Source organism: Acanthochromis polyacanthus, chromosome 7 (assembly GCF_021347895.1).
Source record: "Acanthochromis polyacanthus isolate Apoly-LR-REF ecotype Palm Island chromosome 7, KAUST_Apoly_ChrSc, whole genome shotgun sequence".
NCBI classification, from domain to species: domain Eukaryota; kingdom Metazoa; phylum Chordata; class Actinopteri; family Pomacentridae; genus Acanthochromis; species Acanthochromis polyacanthus.
In genome coordinates, this window is record NC_067119.1 from 33,716,576 (window position 1) to 33,732,269 (window position 15,694).

General features: G+C 37.7%; 2 protein-coding genes across 2 annotated transcripts in view; one reads left to right on the forward strand and one right to left on the reverse strand.

The window, feature by feature from the left end:
* Positions 1-15,694, forward strand: part of LOC127534728 (uncharacterized) — a 110,160-nt gene that overhangs the window by 10,875 nt on the left and 83,591 nt on the right. The gene's annotated exons all lie outside the window — the stretch shown is intronic.
* On the reverse strand, positions 944-14,620 carry vamp8 (vesicle-associated membrane protein 8 (endobrevin)). The gene is made up of 3 exons (XM_022222244.2): positions 14,381-14,620; positions 6,044-6,211; positions 944-3,108 (listed from the first exon to the last, which is right to left on the reverse strand). Exons 1-3 carry the CDS (start codon positions 14,393-14,395, stop codon positions 2,923-2,925), a joined length of 369 nt encoding a protein of 122 aa, XP_022077936.1. The 5' UTR covers positions 14,396-14,620; the 3' UTR covers positions 944-2,922.

The following is a 15,694-nucleotide window of genomic DNA, read 5'->3' on the forward strand; positions in this document are numbered from 1 at the left end:
TTATTAATAACATTACCATTTTAGGAATTCACTACATGATCTTTACATGCTAAAAACCTTAGTTTCTTTGCAGGTTTTGTTTAACAATACAAAATATAATCAACAAATAAATGAAGATGTACTACTGTGGAATAAGATAAAGCTGCACTGACCCCTGAGGATTCATTTACAAACAAAACAGCAGAACTTTATCAAGTAGTGAAATCATTTTTACCAACGATAATAGCAAAGTGATAAACACATTCATAGAACACTAATTCCAATCTGCACAACTACTTTTCCTTGTGATATTTTAGGTATATTTTGATGCAAAAACATGTGTAGTGTTATGCAAGTAAACATTAAAGGACATGAATTTTATCTGTAACACATTATTTATACTCTGTGGTATCGCTCATCTCACCTCAACTTTGTTTTCCACCTCAGACCAAATCGACAAGGCCAGGACAACTTTGGATTTGCTGACTCATTGAAAATTATACTCCAATGTGGGCTTTCATCGGCCTGGGAGAATTAACAAAATAGTTTTTGCTATTTTTAAAAAAAATCCCATCCTTTCTGCATAGTTTGCAGGGATATTCCTTTGAGAAATCTTATTTTCATCGACTAACTGAACTGACTTTTGGTGTTGTGTTTGTCATTCTTAAAGGTTTTACTCTGTTAAATGCTCTTTTCTGTGACACCACAATAAAGCTAGAAATTGAGGGAAGTTTCAACTGAACTGGCCTCTTCTTTATATGGATCCAGCAACACAGATCAATTTAACACATAATAGTTTTTTTTGCCTGAGTTAACGTAATTATTTTTCAGATGATATCAATCCATTTTCCCTTACTTGTTTACTACTGACATCTGAAAAAGAAATCAGGTTTTAGACCAATGAAACTTTGTCACCATCTTGTGGCAACCGAGCAAACAACAAATGAGGCCACACATCACCACAGCAGAGGAAAATACTATTTATTTCATACCAGACCATTAAAACCATTAAATACCATCAGTCATATGAATACAAATTCTGCTAATCAAATATTGAGCTACATCACAGAGCAGCTGAGCAGGAGTCTTTTATCTGTTTTAAGAATGCATATTTCAGAAACAGGGGAAAATGCTTCTAACACAGTGACAAACCTGCTGTAGCTTGTATGAATACAAGTAAGCCTGTGGCCCTGCTGCAGTATTGATCCAACCAGCAGGAGGCTCGAAGATATTAGTGACTACTGCATCCCAGGAAAATGTAAAATAAAAAAACCCACACAAACACAACAGACACATATAGGAGAATTTGCTCCAAAACAATCTCCCTTTTACCCTAGTCTAAAAAACATGATCAACAGCGGACTAATTGATCTGTACCATTGATCACATTTAGCATTCATTGGTCCATTTTTAATTAAAAAGTTAATCATTAAATTAATAGCCTATTAAGAATAGACACATTTATTAACATGCTGGTTAAGAGCTGTAGCAAATATACATATAGATGAGAATATGACTATATACAGAACAAGTGGAAGCTTTTGGACCTCTTCAAAGTTTAACTGGTCTGTAACATCTGAAAGAGGTGGGAGGAGAGACACACAAGATCTTTTGACTTGTATTCTGAAAAAAGGCCACATTTTGGAATTTCATTTTCCAGTTATGAGCCGAGACTGTGAGGGCCTCTTGGTTGACTTGAGCCCAGCTGGAGGAGCTTTGTAGGGGCTCTAAATGATGTCTCCCAGCCAGCTGGCAGGAAGATCCTCCAACACTAGAAGTGTGTGAACAGACATAAGCGTGGCGGTGCATTTATTAAATCAAGGATCAAAGTGGAATGTTAGAAAAAAATACGCAGGTTGTGGAAATAATTAACATGATCATATTAAAAAGGCTGATGATGCTGCACAGCACTAATGTCCTCTTTCACTCTAAAGACCATGTATTGCTGCATTTCACAATGACAAAACTGCATGTCTTGTCATCAGTTGAGCTTTACGACAACTAAAAGTCAGAAGTACATATAAAGACATACTCCTAGTTTCAGAGGTGTTTTACTCACTGCAGATATTCTGAATCCCAACACACTTCACTCCTGTCCTGTAACAGATGTTTCTCTGTGCATAAAATAGCTTCATAACTGTCTCCACAAACACAGGGTTTTGGGCTAAAGAACTAAAGCAGTGCTAAGTGCAAAGATTCAACTAACAATTGTTTTCCAAGATTGTATCTAAGTTTGTAAGAAACTAGAGGCACTTTGAATGAAATAAGCCCACATATGGTAACATACAATTCCAATACACATCTTAACCTCCCATTAAATATACGGTGACCTCAGTCTGTTAGTTCAGAGTGCATTTTTTTCAATGTTGAAAAAAAGTTGCCAGGGTTCCCTTAGACACAGTTTCTCATGCTTTAAACTGCACATGCTTTCCTTGGCAAAGGTACGAATAACCAAAAAAATTTCACATACTGCAAATTAGGAAACTGAAGGAACCAGCATTCATTATTTTTAATGCAGAAACATTCAAGGTACTTGCTCTTGGTCAGAATGAAATAACTGTTGGTGGTAAATCAGTGGAACAAAGAGGAGCTGGCAGAGGTGGAATGAAGCGTCCTTTGAGAGCAGTGACAGTGTGCTTACTGCTGTCAGGTGAAAATCTCAGACTTTCCACATAATCATGTTTAAATTCTCACTAATTCAAAAATGACTGAGCTTGAGTTGTTTGAAAGAGTTTCAAAAGTGTGTGTCATTAAAGTGCTTTAAACCCAAAGAAGGAAATATCTGAATTCCTGAAAGTTACCACTAGAAACTAAGTATTAAATGCTTTACTCAACAGCAGTGAATTGCTGGAGTCTAGATATAACATTGTGCAACAGGAATGTGTTTGCTTATGATTTAATCGTGTCTGTAAGTACATGATGTGTGTGTATGTCCATGCGTGTTTAAGGCTTGATTGTGGGAGTGACTATAGGAGGCACGGGGGCACTGACAGGGATGACTCCGGTGGCCAGCAGGACGATGATGAGCACGATGATGAGGACGATCACCACGATGATCACAACCAGCTTGACGTTCTTCCACCAGTAGGAGCGAGCCACTTTCTGAGACGTCTGCTTGAAGTGCTGAGCCTGAGCAAGGAGAGAGAAAAAGGAAAACCAGTGAGGCAACACAACCATATCAGTTGGGCAAATCCACTATGTACAGTGAGTATGGAAAGTATTCAGACCCCTTACATTTTTCACTCTTTGTTATATTGCAGCCATTTGCTAAAATCCTTTAAGTTCATTTTTCCCTTATTAATGTACACACAGAAACCCCATATTGACAGAAAACCACAGATTTGTAGACATTTTTGCAGATTTATCAAAAAAGAAAAACTGAAATATCATATGGCCAGAAGTATTCAGACCCTTTGTTGTGACACTCATATTTAACTCAGGTGCTGTCCATTTCTTCTGATCATCCTTCAGATGGTTCTACACCTTCAATGGAGTCCAGCTGTGTATAAATATATTGACTGGACCTAAACTACCTGACTACTACCAGCTTAAACCCAATTGAGCATCTCTGGAGAGACCTGCAAATGGCCGTCCACCAACGTTCACCATCCAACCTGACTGAACTGGAGAGGATCTGTAAGGAAGAATGGCAGAGGATCCCCAAAAATGGTGTGGAAAAACTTTTTGCATCATTCCCAAGAAGACTCATGGCTGTGTTAGCTCAAAAGGGTGCTTCTACAAAATACTGAGCTAAGGGTATGAATAGCTATGGCCAATATTTCTGTTTTTCTTTTTTCTTCAACATGGGGTGCTGTGTGTACATTAATAAGGAAAAAAATGAACTTAAATGATTTTAGCGAATGGCTACAATATAACAAAAAGTGAACCCACTGTATGAGATTTCTTGTTTGGAGGACTGTTATCTTTAACTTGTTATTTTTGTAGCCTTTACCTGTGTGTTATTTCTGTGTAGCGAGGGACAGGGAACAATGGGAAAGAGAAAAGGGATTGACTTGCAACAGAGGTCTGCTGGCTGAGAATCAATCTGAGGCATCATTTAAACCTTAACCACCAGACAACCTGGAGGAGTGTTTTGTTATTGTTTTGCAGTAACCAGTCAGACATCAGCAATGCATCTATACTGCTGAAACCTTTTTCAGGTGACATGGAAGCTGTTGCTGGATGTAATTTTCATATTGATTTAAAAAAAAAACCCCAATTCAGTAGTGAGTAGTGAGGAGAGACATGTGTAACATTTTAGAAAAAGGGTTTTATGTTCTTTATCATTTCATGACTGCACAATACCTCTAACATGCACTCCTTTTCATTAATCCGTCCAATGACATCTGAATGTGTTGGCCTCCTATCTACTGTGGCAGTGTTATATAATCTGTGTCCATGTGCAGCCAAGAATTTGTCTGTGCTCCAACCACACTGCAATTACAACAGTGTGCATGCTTGGCAGTAGTTTGCATGGGCAGAATGCAAAGAGAAAACCTATACATGGAACAGAGTCCTCCAAGAAAACTCCTACAGACTAGGAAAGTAGAATAACAACAACTACATGTCTGTGGTGTCTGCAGGGGTTCATTGGCACATCTGTAAGGGAGTAAAATCAGTCTTACTATGTACTAGGTTGAGCAACATTTATGTGTCCCTTTCGATATGCCACAGGTCTGAGCTGCAAGCAGACGATTTAACGAATAAGCACATAGATTCAATGAGCAACGTGGTTTTGGTAATTACTTTAATGATTACAGAGGGTATGTTCTATAGATGTAGTTGTGGGAACACATTCACGGGCGCAGTTATTAGGCCACTACTGCAAATATCCTGTTTTGAGGCTGTAAAATTCAAAAATTGCTATAATTAAAAAAAACAAACTTTAAAATACTTGATTTAGTAAATTTATCTAATAAATGATTGAACTGCAGCCCATATAAACTATGACTGTATGTGACAACTCAACTGTCTGAGGTGAAGGAAAGTACACAGAGTCATTTCCCTTGAGATGTTTGTTATTAGTTTAGGTATAATCCTATTTATTGGTAGCTCCCTGAGCCTTGATGTATGGCTCAATCTTGCGTGTGTGGCAAATATTGTGTGCATGCTGTGGCTCTCTACGTCACTGTGGTGGTTGTGTCTGAAGGAAACTGTGACAAACATCAACATAAAAGTGATTTATGTTTGAATAACAGACAGTCTGATGGAGACAAAAATATATTCAATGTCAGAAAAAGGCTTAAATACATAGCTGTAGTCAGCAGCCAGTTAGCTTAGCTTGGCTTAATGACCAGGGACAGCCACCTGTTTCTGTACAATTTAAACAAATAATATAAAATAACATTAGCTAGGGAAGTGTTGTCATATATGTAATGAGGCAGGTAGCTTTCAATGGAGAAAGTCTATTTTTTTTTTAATGTTTGTCTAAATTTTATCTTGCAAACTCCAGAGGACATACGGTGGGTGGGAGAGAGAAATGCAAAACTAGAATGAAGCATTGTGTACTTTTACAGAAAGGTTTCAGTTCATTCGCTGTGATATAAAGGTGCAGCTGGCGTGTGGCGTGTCTGCAGAAAATTTGCAGGTGTACCTAATGACATTATGACTGCGTTCCATTTAAACCGATCAGTTTCAGGCATCTGGCTTTGTCACTTTGTGAATGATGGCTAATTGAGACACATCTGCCAGTGGTAATGTGATCAGTTGCACCTGTACTTTTCTGATATGATCAAATCAAAATGTCAGCCATAAAGCAGGCAAATAGAACATATGCAGCGAGGCCTCTGATCCTCACATAAGAGATTGTTGGGTTAATGAGCAAAATCACAAAACAAAAGTACAGCAGGAACAAAGTCCTACATTTCAGTTTTGTTCACAGAGAGATAAAGGCTGTACGTCATTTATGTTCTGTAAAATCTTGTTATACTGGTTTACCTGAAGAGTATCACTCAGATCACAGCTTTTCAATCACTTCATTCACAATCGTGCATAAATGAGTCTAGGCCACATCTTAACCCACTTTTACACAACCCAAAGAAAAAGAACTTGTGATATCACTGACCCCTGCTTGCAGATCTTCTGACTTGCCCATGAGGTCGTCCAGCCTCTCTCCTCGGGCCAGGATCCGGTCCACATTCTGTGTCATGATGTCTTTCACTCCATCTACCTGGTCCTTCAATGTCTGCACCTTGTCCTTGGGCTCCGGTGCTGCCTCCACTCCTCCCTGCTCCTGGGATGGTGTAGAGAGAGGTGTTTAAAGACGAGGAATGAGCTCCAAACCATGTTTTTTTCTCTATTTTCCTAAAAGACAGGCAGCGCGCTCTGGGTGCAGCAGCCTCAGCTGCCATTGGCAGGACAGCTCAAACTAATTTCATTGTATATGAAAATGTGCAATGACAATAAAGTTCTTCTCATTCTCATTCTCTCATATCATAATTTTTACTAGAGTAAAAAGGTTAAAAATTTTGAATCAAAAATAGAAAACAATGTTGGAATTTAGCTGCAAAAAGGAATTTTACTCAAGTGATAATAAATTTAGAAACATTACAATATTTTAGAGTTTACGTAACTGTTACTTGTACTAAAATAAATCTTTACTTTCCAAAGTTTAAACTGTCACAGTACTTTTTAGAGCCTCTAGAGCAGGGGTCAGGAAGCTTTTTGGCTGAGAGAGCTATGAAAGCCACATATTTTAAAATAAATTTCCGTGAGAGCCATATAATATTATTTAACACTAAAGATAACACTGACACTTTAAAAGCAAACAACTGCAAATACTAAATATCACTACTTGTAGAGACAACTTTCCATTTATGCATCTCATCTCTGAATGACAGCTTAACTTAATGTTAAGTTTTCCTTCATGAGTCATGCAGAAGTAGAAAAATTCCTCTTTGTTTAAGTTTTAACATGAACTGAAGAGACCAAGCTACTTGACCTCGGGCTGAATGATTTTGAGATAAACATCCAATTGTGATTTCTCTGGTGGATATTGCGTTGATACTCTGTTTCCTTTTAATTCTTTAAAGTCAATCTTTAGTTTAATATTCACTCTGTAATACATTTAAAACATATGACCATACAAGATATAATAGAAAGCAGGATTGTCACACGAGGAGGATGGCAGGAATTTTTAAAACCACTGACAAGTTTTAACCCTGACATGCCTCATAACATATATCCAGAATTGCAGCCATTGACTAATTACACAGTTTCCAAATGCCGTTTTGATCTGAAATTGAATAACTGTTCAGCCCTACTTAAGCCTTCTTATAGCAACTTTGTTTGGTTTCCAGTTAGTTTACAAGTTGATTTTAACACTGTAGAGACCATGTCTAACTCCACTAAAGTTCTGTTCTACTTTCCTTTCAAGATCAAGATCTTTTCATTTTAAAGATGTAGAAGTTGAGCAACTGGACTACTTTCCACAGTCTTCAGAGGCTACTTAATGGTCTTTCACATCTCCATGTGCTGATGCGACCAATGTGGACGTTGACACACACACAGTTCTATATGTACTACAACCTTCATACTACACGGTAACTGTTGCAGTTAGATTGCCCCTCACATTAAACACAGAAAAGCACGAGGTTATCGTGGATGTTTCTGAAAAGCTAAGTGTGACTTTTCACAGGCTATAGCAGTTAGTCACAGGGCTGAGGTGTGTCGAGCACAATGAAAAACTTGTAGCCTTCCTGTGATAATCATAGTGGTTGGACATAACAGAAGATTTCTGAAGATTTGGGATTTTTCCATGTTTGGGTGACACTGAAGTGACTATGTATGTACAACTCAAAGCACTTCCGAAGTTTGACAGTAACTACTTTAATTTAAGTTCTTCTGGTGGTAAATTATGAAGGTGTAAATGACAGTAAATCTTCTCTTTAAAAACAAGCGTTTGTTTTGAACATCATTTGAAGTCAGTGAGGTAACAAATTTTGGGCTTCACATGACCCCTTGTGAACATGGAAAGCATGAAATGTTGTTAACAGCTGTAAATCAGAAATGAATCAACAGACACCAGCTAGTACAGAACACTCTGCTAGGCTTTTAATGCCACTTTAAGCATCTATACACTAGCTACCAACTTGTTACGAGACTGATTTTAACATTTTATTGATTACTTTTAAGGCTCAGCTCCAGAATACGTTTCAGTTTCAGAGTCTAAACTCCACACCAGGACCTGCTGACTTATCATGAGTCCAGCTTTAACACGACAGAGAACGACACTTTTGTTATCGGGACACCTATACTCAGGAATGATCTGAATGAGGAGCTCAGGCTTGTCACTAAATCTCTGCCTTCTTTTAAATCACTTCCTAAAACTTTGTTTTTTCATGGCAAAGGTTACGATACACACTGAATGTGCGGATTTAGGGAGCAAAGGGTATGTAAGAGGCAGGACAGACAGAAGCTATTAAATTGCTTTGTGGGAAATGTAGAGCCCAGCGTGTCTTGTAAGTGCATCTGCAACAATTAATCGATTAATTGGTTAGTTGACAACTATTAAAACAAGTGGAAACTATTTTGATAATGGGTTTGAGATTTTTTTCTGAAAACAAAAATCAAAAGACTCTGATTTCAGTCTCTAAATTTCAATATTTTCTGGTTTATTTCCTTCTTTATGACAACAAACTAGGGCTGTCAAAATGAATGTTTTAATGTGAATTAATCCATCATCATGATTAATCTGATTAAAGATTTTAATGCAGTTAACGTATATGCAGCGCAGAATGACTCAAAATCCCTAAAACGTCTCTGGCAATGCATTTTGGGCAGTTTGTCCAAGTAGACTTACTGTCGTGCATGCCGCTGCACATGCGCAAATGGGCAGTAGATTTGGTAGTGGCAGAACCAAGCAACTCCAAATGAAAGACGCTAAACAGCATAGTGGTTGTCTCGGTAGAAAATGTGAAGGATATATATATATATATATATATATATATATGTATATGTATATGTATATTAGGAGTGTAACGAAATTTCATGCCACGAAATTTCGCAAAATAAAAATGGCAAAATAAAATTCAAAGACGCACGAAATAAAAGCACGAAATAAAAAACGCGAAGGGGCGCCGCGCACCACTGAGACTGATGATTTTTGACCCTCCTCGCCTACCGTAGCAAAACACTTGCTTCAAAACGAAGGAAGACGAGGTTGAGGAATTAGCTGACACTCCTTCGTCAAATAAATCGATTATGTGGAACTATTTTGGCTTCCTATGTAAACGAAAACAGAACGGTGAGAAGATTGCGGATAAAACAAAAACCGTGTGTAAAATATGCCGCTACAGTTGGCCATATACTGCGCCGAGTACAACTAGTTCACAGTTCAGACATTTATAGGTCTAGACTGCAGCTCCTGGGACTGCTATTTGTTTTCCTTTTCATTCAAGAATGTAGTTATCCTGATTATTACAACAACAAAGTACGTTTTTATTGAGATTTTATGTTTGTATTTGCACTGTAGTCTAAATAAGGAGGGAAAAAACTACAATTTTGGTTTTTTAAAGAGCATTTAGTTTGTACTGATGCAGCATTATTTTTTGTATGTCTGCATAAGGAAAAAAATAAAGAAAATGAGATTTTTGCATAACTTCCTATTGTTGGGGATTTTCTTTAATCTTTATTTCATATCGTGAGTATTTTGTATCCTGAGCCCTGTTTCGTATCGTTTCGCGAGTTGACCATTTCGTTACACCCCTAATATATATATACATATATATGTCACAGGCCAAATTAGAATCCAGGCAGATTTTAAATCCGCCGAGGCAGAATTAGAATTTTGATTTTGCCTAGGCGAAATCAAAATCCTACCATGGTTGTACGGATTTAAATCTTGATATATCAATAGCCTGTATATTAGAAAGAATAACCCTAACCCTCTAACAGGATTTTGGGATACAGTATATGAAAAAACAACCCACAAACTACTTTGACAACATAATTTTTCCCGTTTATTTTGCCAAGTGTTGAGGACAAAAGTTGACATTACTTCTAAAGTAATTATTTACCTTGTATCTAAAACCAAATTTCAAGGCACATAATGTTAGGGAAAACAAATAATTACATTAACAGAGCATATCATATTCAAAACCCTTCTAATTTCAAACTAGCCTAGGTGAAATCAAAATTCTAATTCCGCCTAGGTGGATTTACAATCTGCCTGTATTCTAATTTGGCCTGTAACATAGATATATATACATACATATATATACATATAGCCTTCTTTCTTGAGTCTGTTTGCTCATGCAAAACAAAACACAATTTAGATTTAACAAAAGATATTTAATCATGATTAATCAAATTAATCAATTAATCGACAGCAACCCTGTGATTATTCTGATTTAAAAATAATTGTTTGACAGTACTACTATAAACTAAACATCTTTGGTTAATGGACAAAAAGACTTAAGAGTTTTGGACTTGTTAAATACAGACCATCATTCATCATGATTTTCTGACATATTTTGGAACACACAAATACACCAAAAAATGAAGTTATTCATGAGTTGCTGACCAACTTGTAAGTCCCCCAACTTTATGGAAGCATAGATATTAATTGCTGGAGTTTCTCTTTAAGTCTTCTGTAAATATGTCCTTTTGAACTTTCATTTCATCATGACTGTTTACTGAGGAGACTTCCATCAGTAACTCTGGCAGAAGCAGTATCTTAAAAATATGTTTGTCTGACAAATCTTCATCATCAGGCTGCCAGAGGTTAAAGACAGAAATCTAATCGTTCATTGTCAGACTTGTCTGTATTTTCAGAACACTGCTGCTGGCTTTGAGAGTGCTTACAGTTTCTTGAGCTGCTGCTGCACATGTCAGCATGGTCTGCTCGCTGTCAAACGTTTGTTTTCAGATCTCTGGGAACGCCTGCTACAGCATGTTAGCGTTCAACAGAAAGACGAGCTTCCATCTCACAGTTGTAGGTGTGATTTTTAAAACAGAAAGGTTTCATGTAGTGTGCCATCTGTGTCAGTACACTTTCAGGGCCTTCCATGTCCCATGAGGCAGCAACAGACGGTAAACAAAGCTGTCTCTAGGAAACAGAACAAGCCTTCCTCCGTCACCTCCTCTCTACCCTCCTCCTTTTCATGCACTATCTTGAAACTTTCACAGAGCTGCTTTTAAGTAGCTACTTTTGATCATGTCTGGCTATTCTTATTTTTGTTTAATTTCACATATTTTTTTGCTTTATCTCCACATTCAATCATTCACTCTTATCAGACGTGACACTATGCAGCCTGTTGAACATTTAATTATTTGCCATGTAAGCTACTCTCTTTCTCATTCCTCTGTACCACTGCTAGCAGCTCAGCGAGGCCCACTGAATGGCTGATGGCTCTCAGGTATCAATATTCACAGAAACACGTGCAGTACAAGACAGCCAGACACCACCTGTCCCATTAAGCATAATATTCAAATATTTGAAAGGTTTTAAACCAAAAATATGCTGCTTTGCTGTGCATGCAAAGTGTCTTCAGATTGAAAACTTGGCAACTCATACAAAAGCTTGACAAACAAGGCACCTTGTAACTTTTCAGCTACTACATGAGAGTGGAAGAAGAAGGAAGTGTTCTCTAAAATGTAAATATGATAAGTCAAGTCTTTCCTGTGAAAATGTTTGACTGTGGGCGTAAATGCAAAGAAGGGATTACATTTGTCTTGGTATGCCACACGAAATCCTTACAGCTCGTCCTAATCTAGTCAAATGTGAAATTACTCCAATCTGTGTATGCAAGGTTTGAATATACCACATGCAGATGCTCTATGTGCAGTGAGTTTTTCCTTTATAAAGCATCCAAATAACTGCTGTACAGACCATCCCTAATGGTGCAGGCTACAGGCAAGCACTGTTGATTTAGGTTTTCTCCTCTGCACAGATGGGCGAGTGTATCTGTTTAATTTAAGCTGCAGTCAATTCCAGCCATTTTCAGTACAAAAAAAATCGCTAATATTCTATTTGTAAATAAAAAATATGACGAGACATACAGGGAATATTGGACGCGCATCGCGAGGTGCATTTCCTTGAAAACGACCTATTCTTGGTAAATATACCGACTTCAAGACATGTTTTGGACAAAACAGTTCACTGGCTTGTGTCGTCTGGATGACCAAGGTTGGATTATGGCCGTTTTTTGTGGAATATTTTCATCTGTGTGTAATAATGAACCCGGAAATGTGAGTCGCGCGGTGTACGTTGAAGCCGTGTATAGAGAACGGATGGACGGATATTCGTTGTTTGTCAGACACATGTGTTTATATTACCCGCTGTGGTAATCACATCTGAAAGTGGTTTATACCGGCGGATTCATGAGAATCTAAGCTTTCCATCGGCGTATAGTGTTTGTATAATCGTGTTTGCAGCCTTCGGACATTCTTTAAATTCCTATGCAAATTAGTAAGTGTACCACCGGTGGTACACTGAAGTTTAATGGGTTAAAGATTTGCGTGGAAGTTTTTAATTGCATAACAGAGAAAGCGACACTAATAACCACCAGCAGATACTCATTAGACCTTCACTGGTGAAGCGTTTGTTAGCGATGGCTAGGACTGAACAATATGCCAGAAATAATAAGATTGTATTATGAATACACATTTTTGAGTGGGAATTAATTTAATCTCTATCAGTAGGAAGTGGAAGTTAGCATTAAACTGCTGCATCTTTTAATGGAGTTTGGCTACAGGCTGTGGAGCAGAGTTTTTTACATTATCTGTCAGGGGTGTCAAACTGGTTTTAGTTTCGGTTCCACATTCAGTCCAATTTGATCTCCAGTGCAGGGTTCTCGCCAGTTTAAAACATTACGCTGTGATTAGGGCCGCTACGCTGCCTTTCAAGTTGTGGTATTGTGTTTTGAGCACATTTGCTTGCGTAATATTTCCATATTTATGTGAGAAAACTTCTTTATTGGGGCAGTTGGCACTGTGAAAGAGAGTTATTTTGACAGATAACGCCATGTGTGTTTGTTTTTATCGACTGGGTGCCTATCTAGGTTAATTTATGTCTCCCCACCTCAGCCGTACTTTCCTGTCGATTGACCCGTTCCCGTCTAAAACTAAGAGTCGCTTCCAATCTCGGGGTTACAATTAGCATGTCTCGGTTGTTTCCGTGATGCCATGTATGGTGAATAGTGACCTAAATCATGAGCATCTGGAGTATCTGCGTGACGCTCATTGGTGACATCTGGGCCGGCCGGTCAAGAGATTTAATGAAGGCTATTGTGCATACGCATAGTGTCCTGCCATTATGCTGTAAAAAAATCCTGGTGAGAACGCTGCAGTGGACTGGAGCAGTACAATCAAAGCATAATAGAGAAACAAAATGACAAAAAAAGAGAAACAACATGAAATGAATCAAAAAAGCAAAAACAACAAAATGGACAAAAAAACCCCACACAAATGACACAAGCGAGACAAAAATGACAAAATGCAACAAAACCAAGACAAAATATACAAAAATAAGTCACAAAGCGACAAAATCCTGAAATAAAATGAGAAAAAAATTAGACAGATGACACAAAACAAAAAAGAGACAAAAATATCATTAAAAGTTACAAAGCAACAAAAAAGTGGACAAAAACAAGACGAAAAATGACACAAATGACACAAATGAGACAAAAATTACAAAAAACTAAACAAAATGACAAAAATAAAACAAAAAAACCCAAGCGAGACAAAAAGGAAACAGAAAAAGACAAAAACGAGAAAAAAACGACAGAAACATGAGACAAACAACAAAAATCAGATCAAAAAAGATTTTCAAAAAAACAAGACAAAATTTCACAAAAATGAGACACAAAAGAACAATGAGCAAACTAGTATTTCACTTTATGATCAAAACAACTTGTCATGGTCTAGAAATTATTTTTATTTTATAATTTTACTAATTTACAATCTGCAGTTAATGTCTTCTCTGGAATTTTGACACTTTGAGGGCCGGATTGGACCCTCTGGAGGACCGATTTTGGCCCGCGGGCCGCATGTTTCACACCCCTGATCTATGTGAATAAACAGACGTTTCGAACTGTTAGTGACTGATATAAAAACTTCAAAGTGTATAGCAGCGGATGAAAGCTTTTATGTAAAGTGAGTGGCTTGGCCTAAGAGAAAAACTACATGTTGACTCCACGGAAAGCCTCATTTCCAGCACATACAGTACAGCTCAGCAGTGGGTCTAATTAGGCCATTTTGTTATTCTACTCTGGAACTTCCTCCTTCAACCATGAAACGTTAATGCGCTAAATGGTGTCAAGTCTTGTCTAGAAGTAGGTACGGTGAGTTTTCACTCAAATGTAACTTAAATGTGGAGACACACTTGTTGCGTGACTGACAATGGTGACGGAGAGACTTTTTCCTCAACACAAACACAAGCTAGAGCCACATTATCACCTACCGGATCAGTGTCCATCTTGTTGGAAACAAAACCCTCCGACGGCTGCTCGATGGATCAACCTGGCCTAAATTTGACCCTATTATTTAAAACGTTTTAAAAGCTGTTTCTAAGTCTCCGAAGTCTGATGCTCCTCTGAACTCAACAGGTTTCCTCCTCCGCTGAACTTCCTGGTTTGTTTTTTCTTTCAAACTGAATTCCTTCGCTTCAGGTGTCAAGTTAACTCCGACACAACCGCAGCTTCCCGACGTGTTTTACAATAAACCTGACATTTTAAGAGAATGTTTAAGTAGGTTATAGAAAATAATACTGAGCGTAAAAATGTACTTTTATTGAAAGGTGTGTTGGACTTATATACTACAATGAGAAATGCATCTGAAAAAAATTGCCTCAATATTTTACATGGAATTCTGAAACTTAGCTCATTATTTGTATCTAGTTTCATACTTTTTAATGTATATAGTATTACATTTTCACTGTACATTCACTATAATAAATGCAATGATTCTGAATTTTGTCTTCCCCTTTTACCCTTAGGGAGGGGCTGTGGCCAATCCTGAAACCTCATTGGTCGCTCTCGTTTCTCTCTCAGGTCTGATTGGTCAGGTTCATTTCCTCAACCTCATTACCCAGTTGAATGCAACCATGTTCTCCTAAAGCGGGGGTGTCAAAGACGTTGTAGTACAGGAGCCGCTTGCCGCTCAATTTGATCTTAAGTGGGCCAGAACAGTAAAATCACTGCTGTGAGCAACAACATCAATGTATGTATGGATGGCACATGATGTCTCTGATCATTAAAGTATGAACCACAATATGGCAACAAATAGTTGAGTGATACAGAAAACACATTCACTGCTTCTCTTGGACTATTTTAAACATTGATCTAACTGTATCCATATTAGTCTATGCACATTCGGCATAACATTACCTGTAAAATAAGAAACCATCGGTATTATCAGTAGTAGATTCCTCAACTCTCATATTGGCATGCTTTTATACAACAACCGCATCATATAATTCCTCAAATTCAGTTATTTTGAGTTTAGGTTTTTTGTGTGCAACCCCTGTGAAAGCTGTTTGGAATCGCTGCTTTTACTCATCGATAATTGCGTGCTTTTCTTTTGAAGGTCTTTACATAACTTAATGTTGTGAAATGACCTTTTGTACCTGTCTTGCCTGCATCCAAACAAGGTGTTCCCATCAAATACTGGCTGTGAGTCTACTGACTGAATCATTACAGATAAAGCTGGCAAATTCTTTGATAACATTTTGCATTCTGTCTGATTGCACTCAAAGGCGTGAGCTGGGTGCTAAGTC

Coding starts and splice junctions, on each gene's coding strand:
- vamp8 (XM_022222244.2), bottom strand. Junction 3,109..6,043: donor CAGAAGATCTGCAAGCAGGG/GTCAGTGATATC, acceptor CTCCTTGCTCAG/GCTCAGCACTTCAAGCAGAC.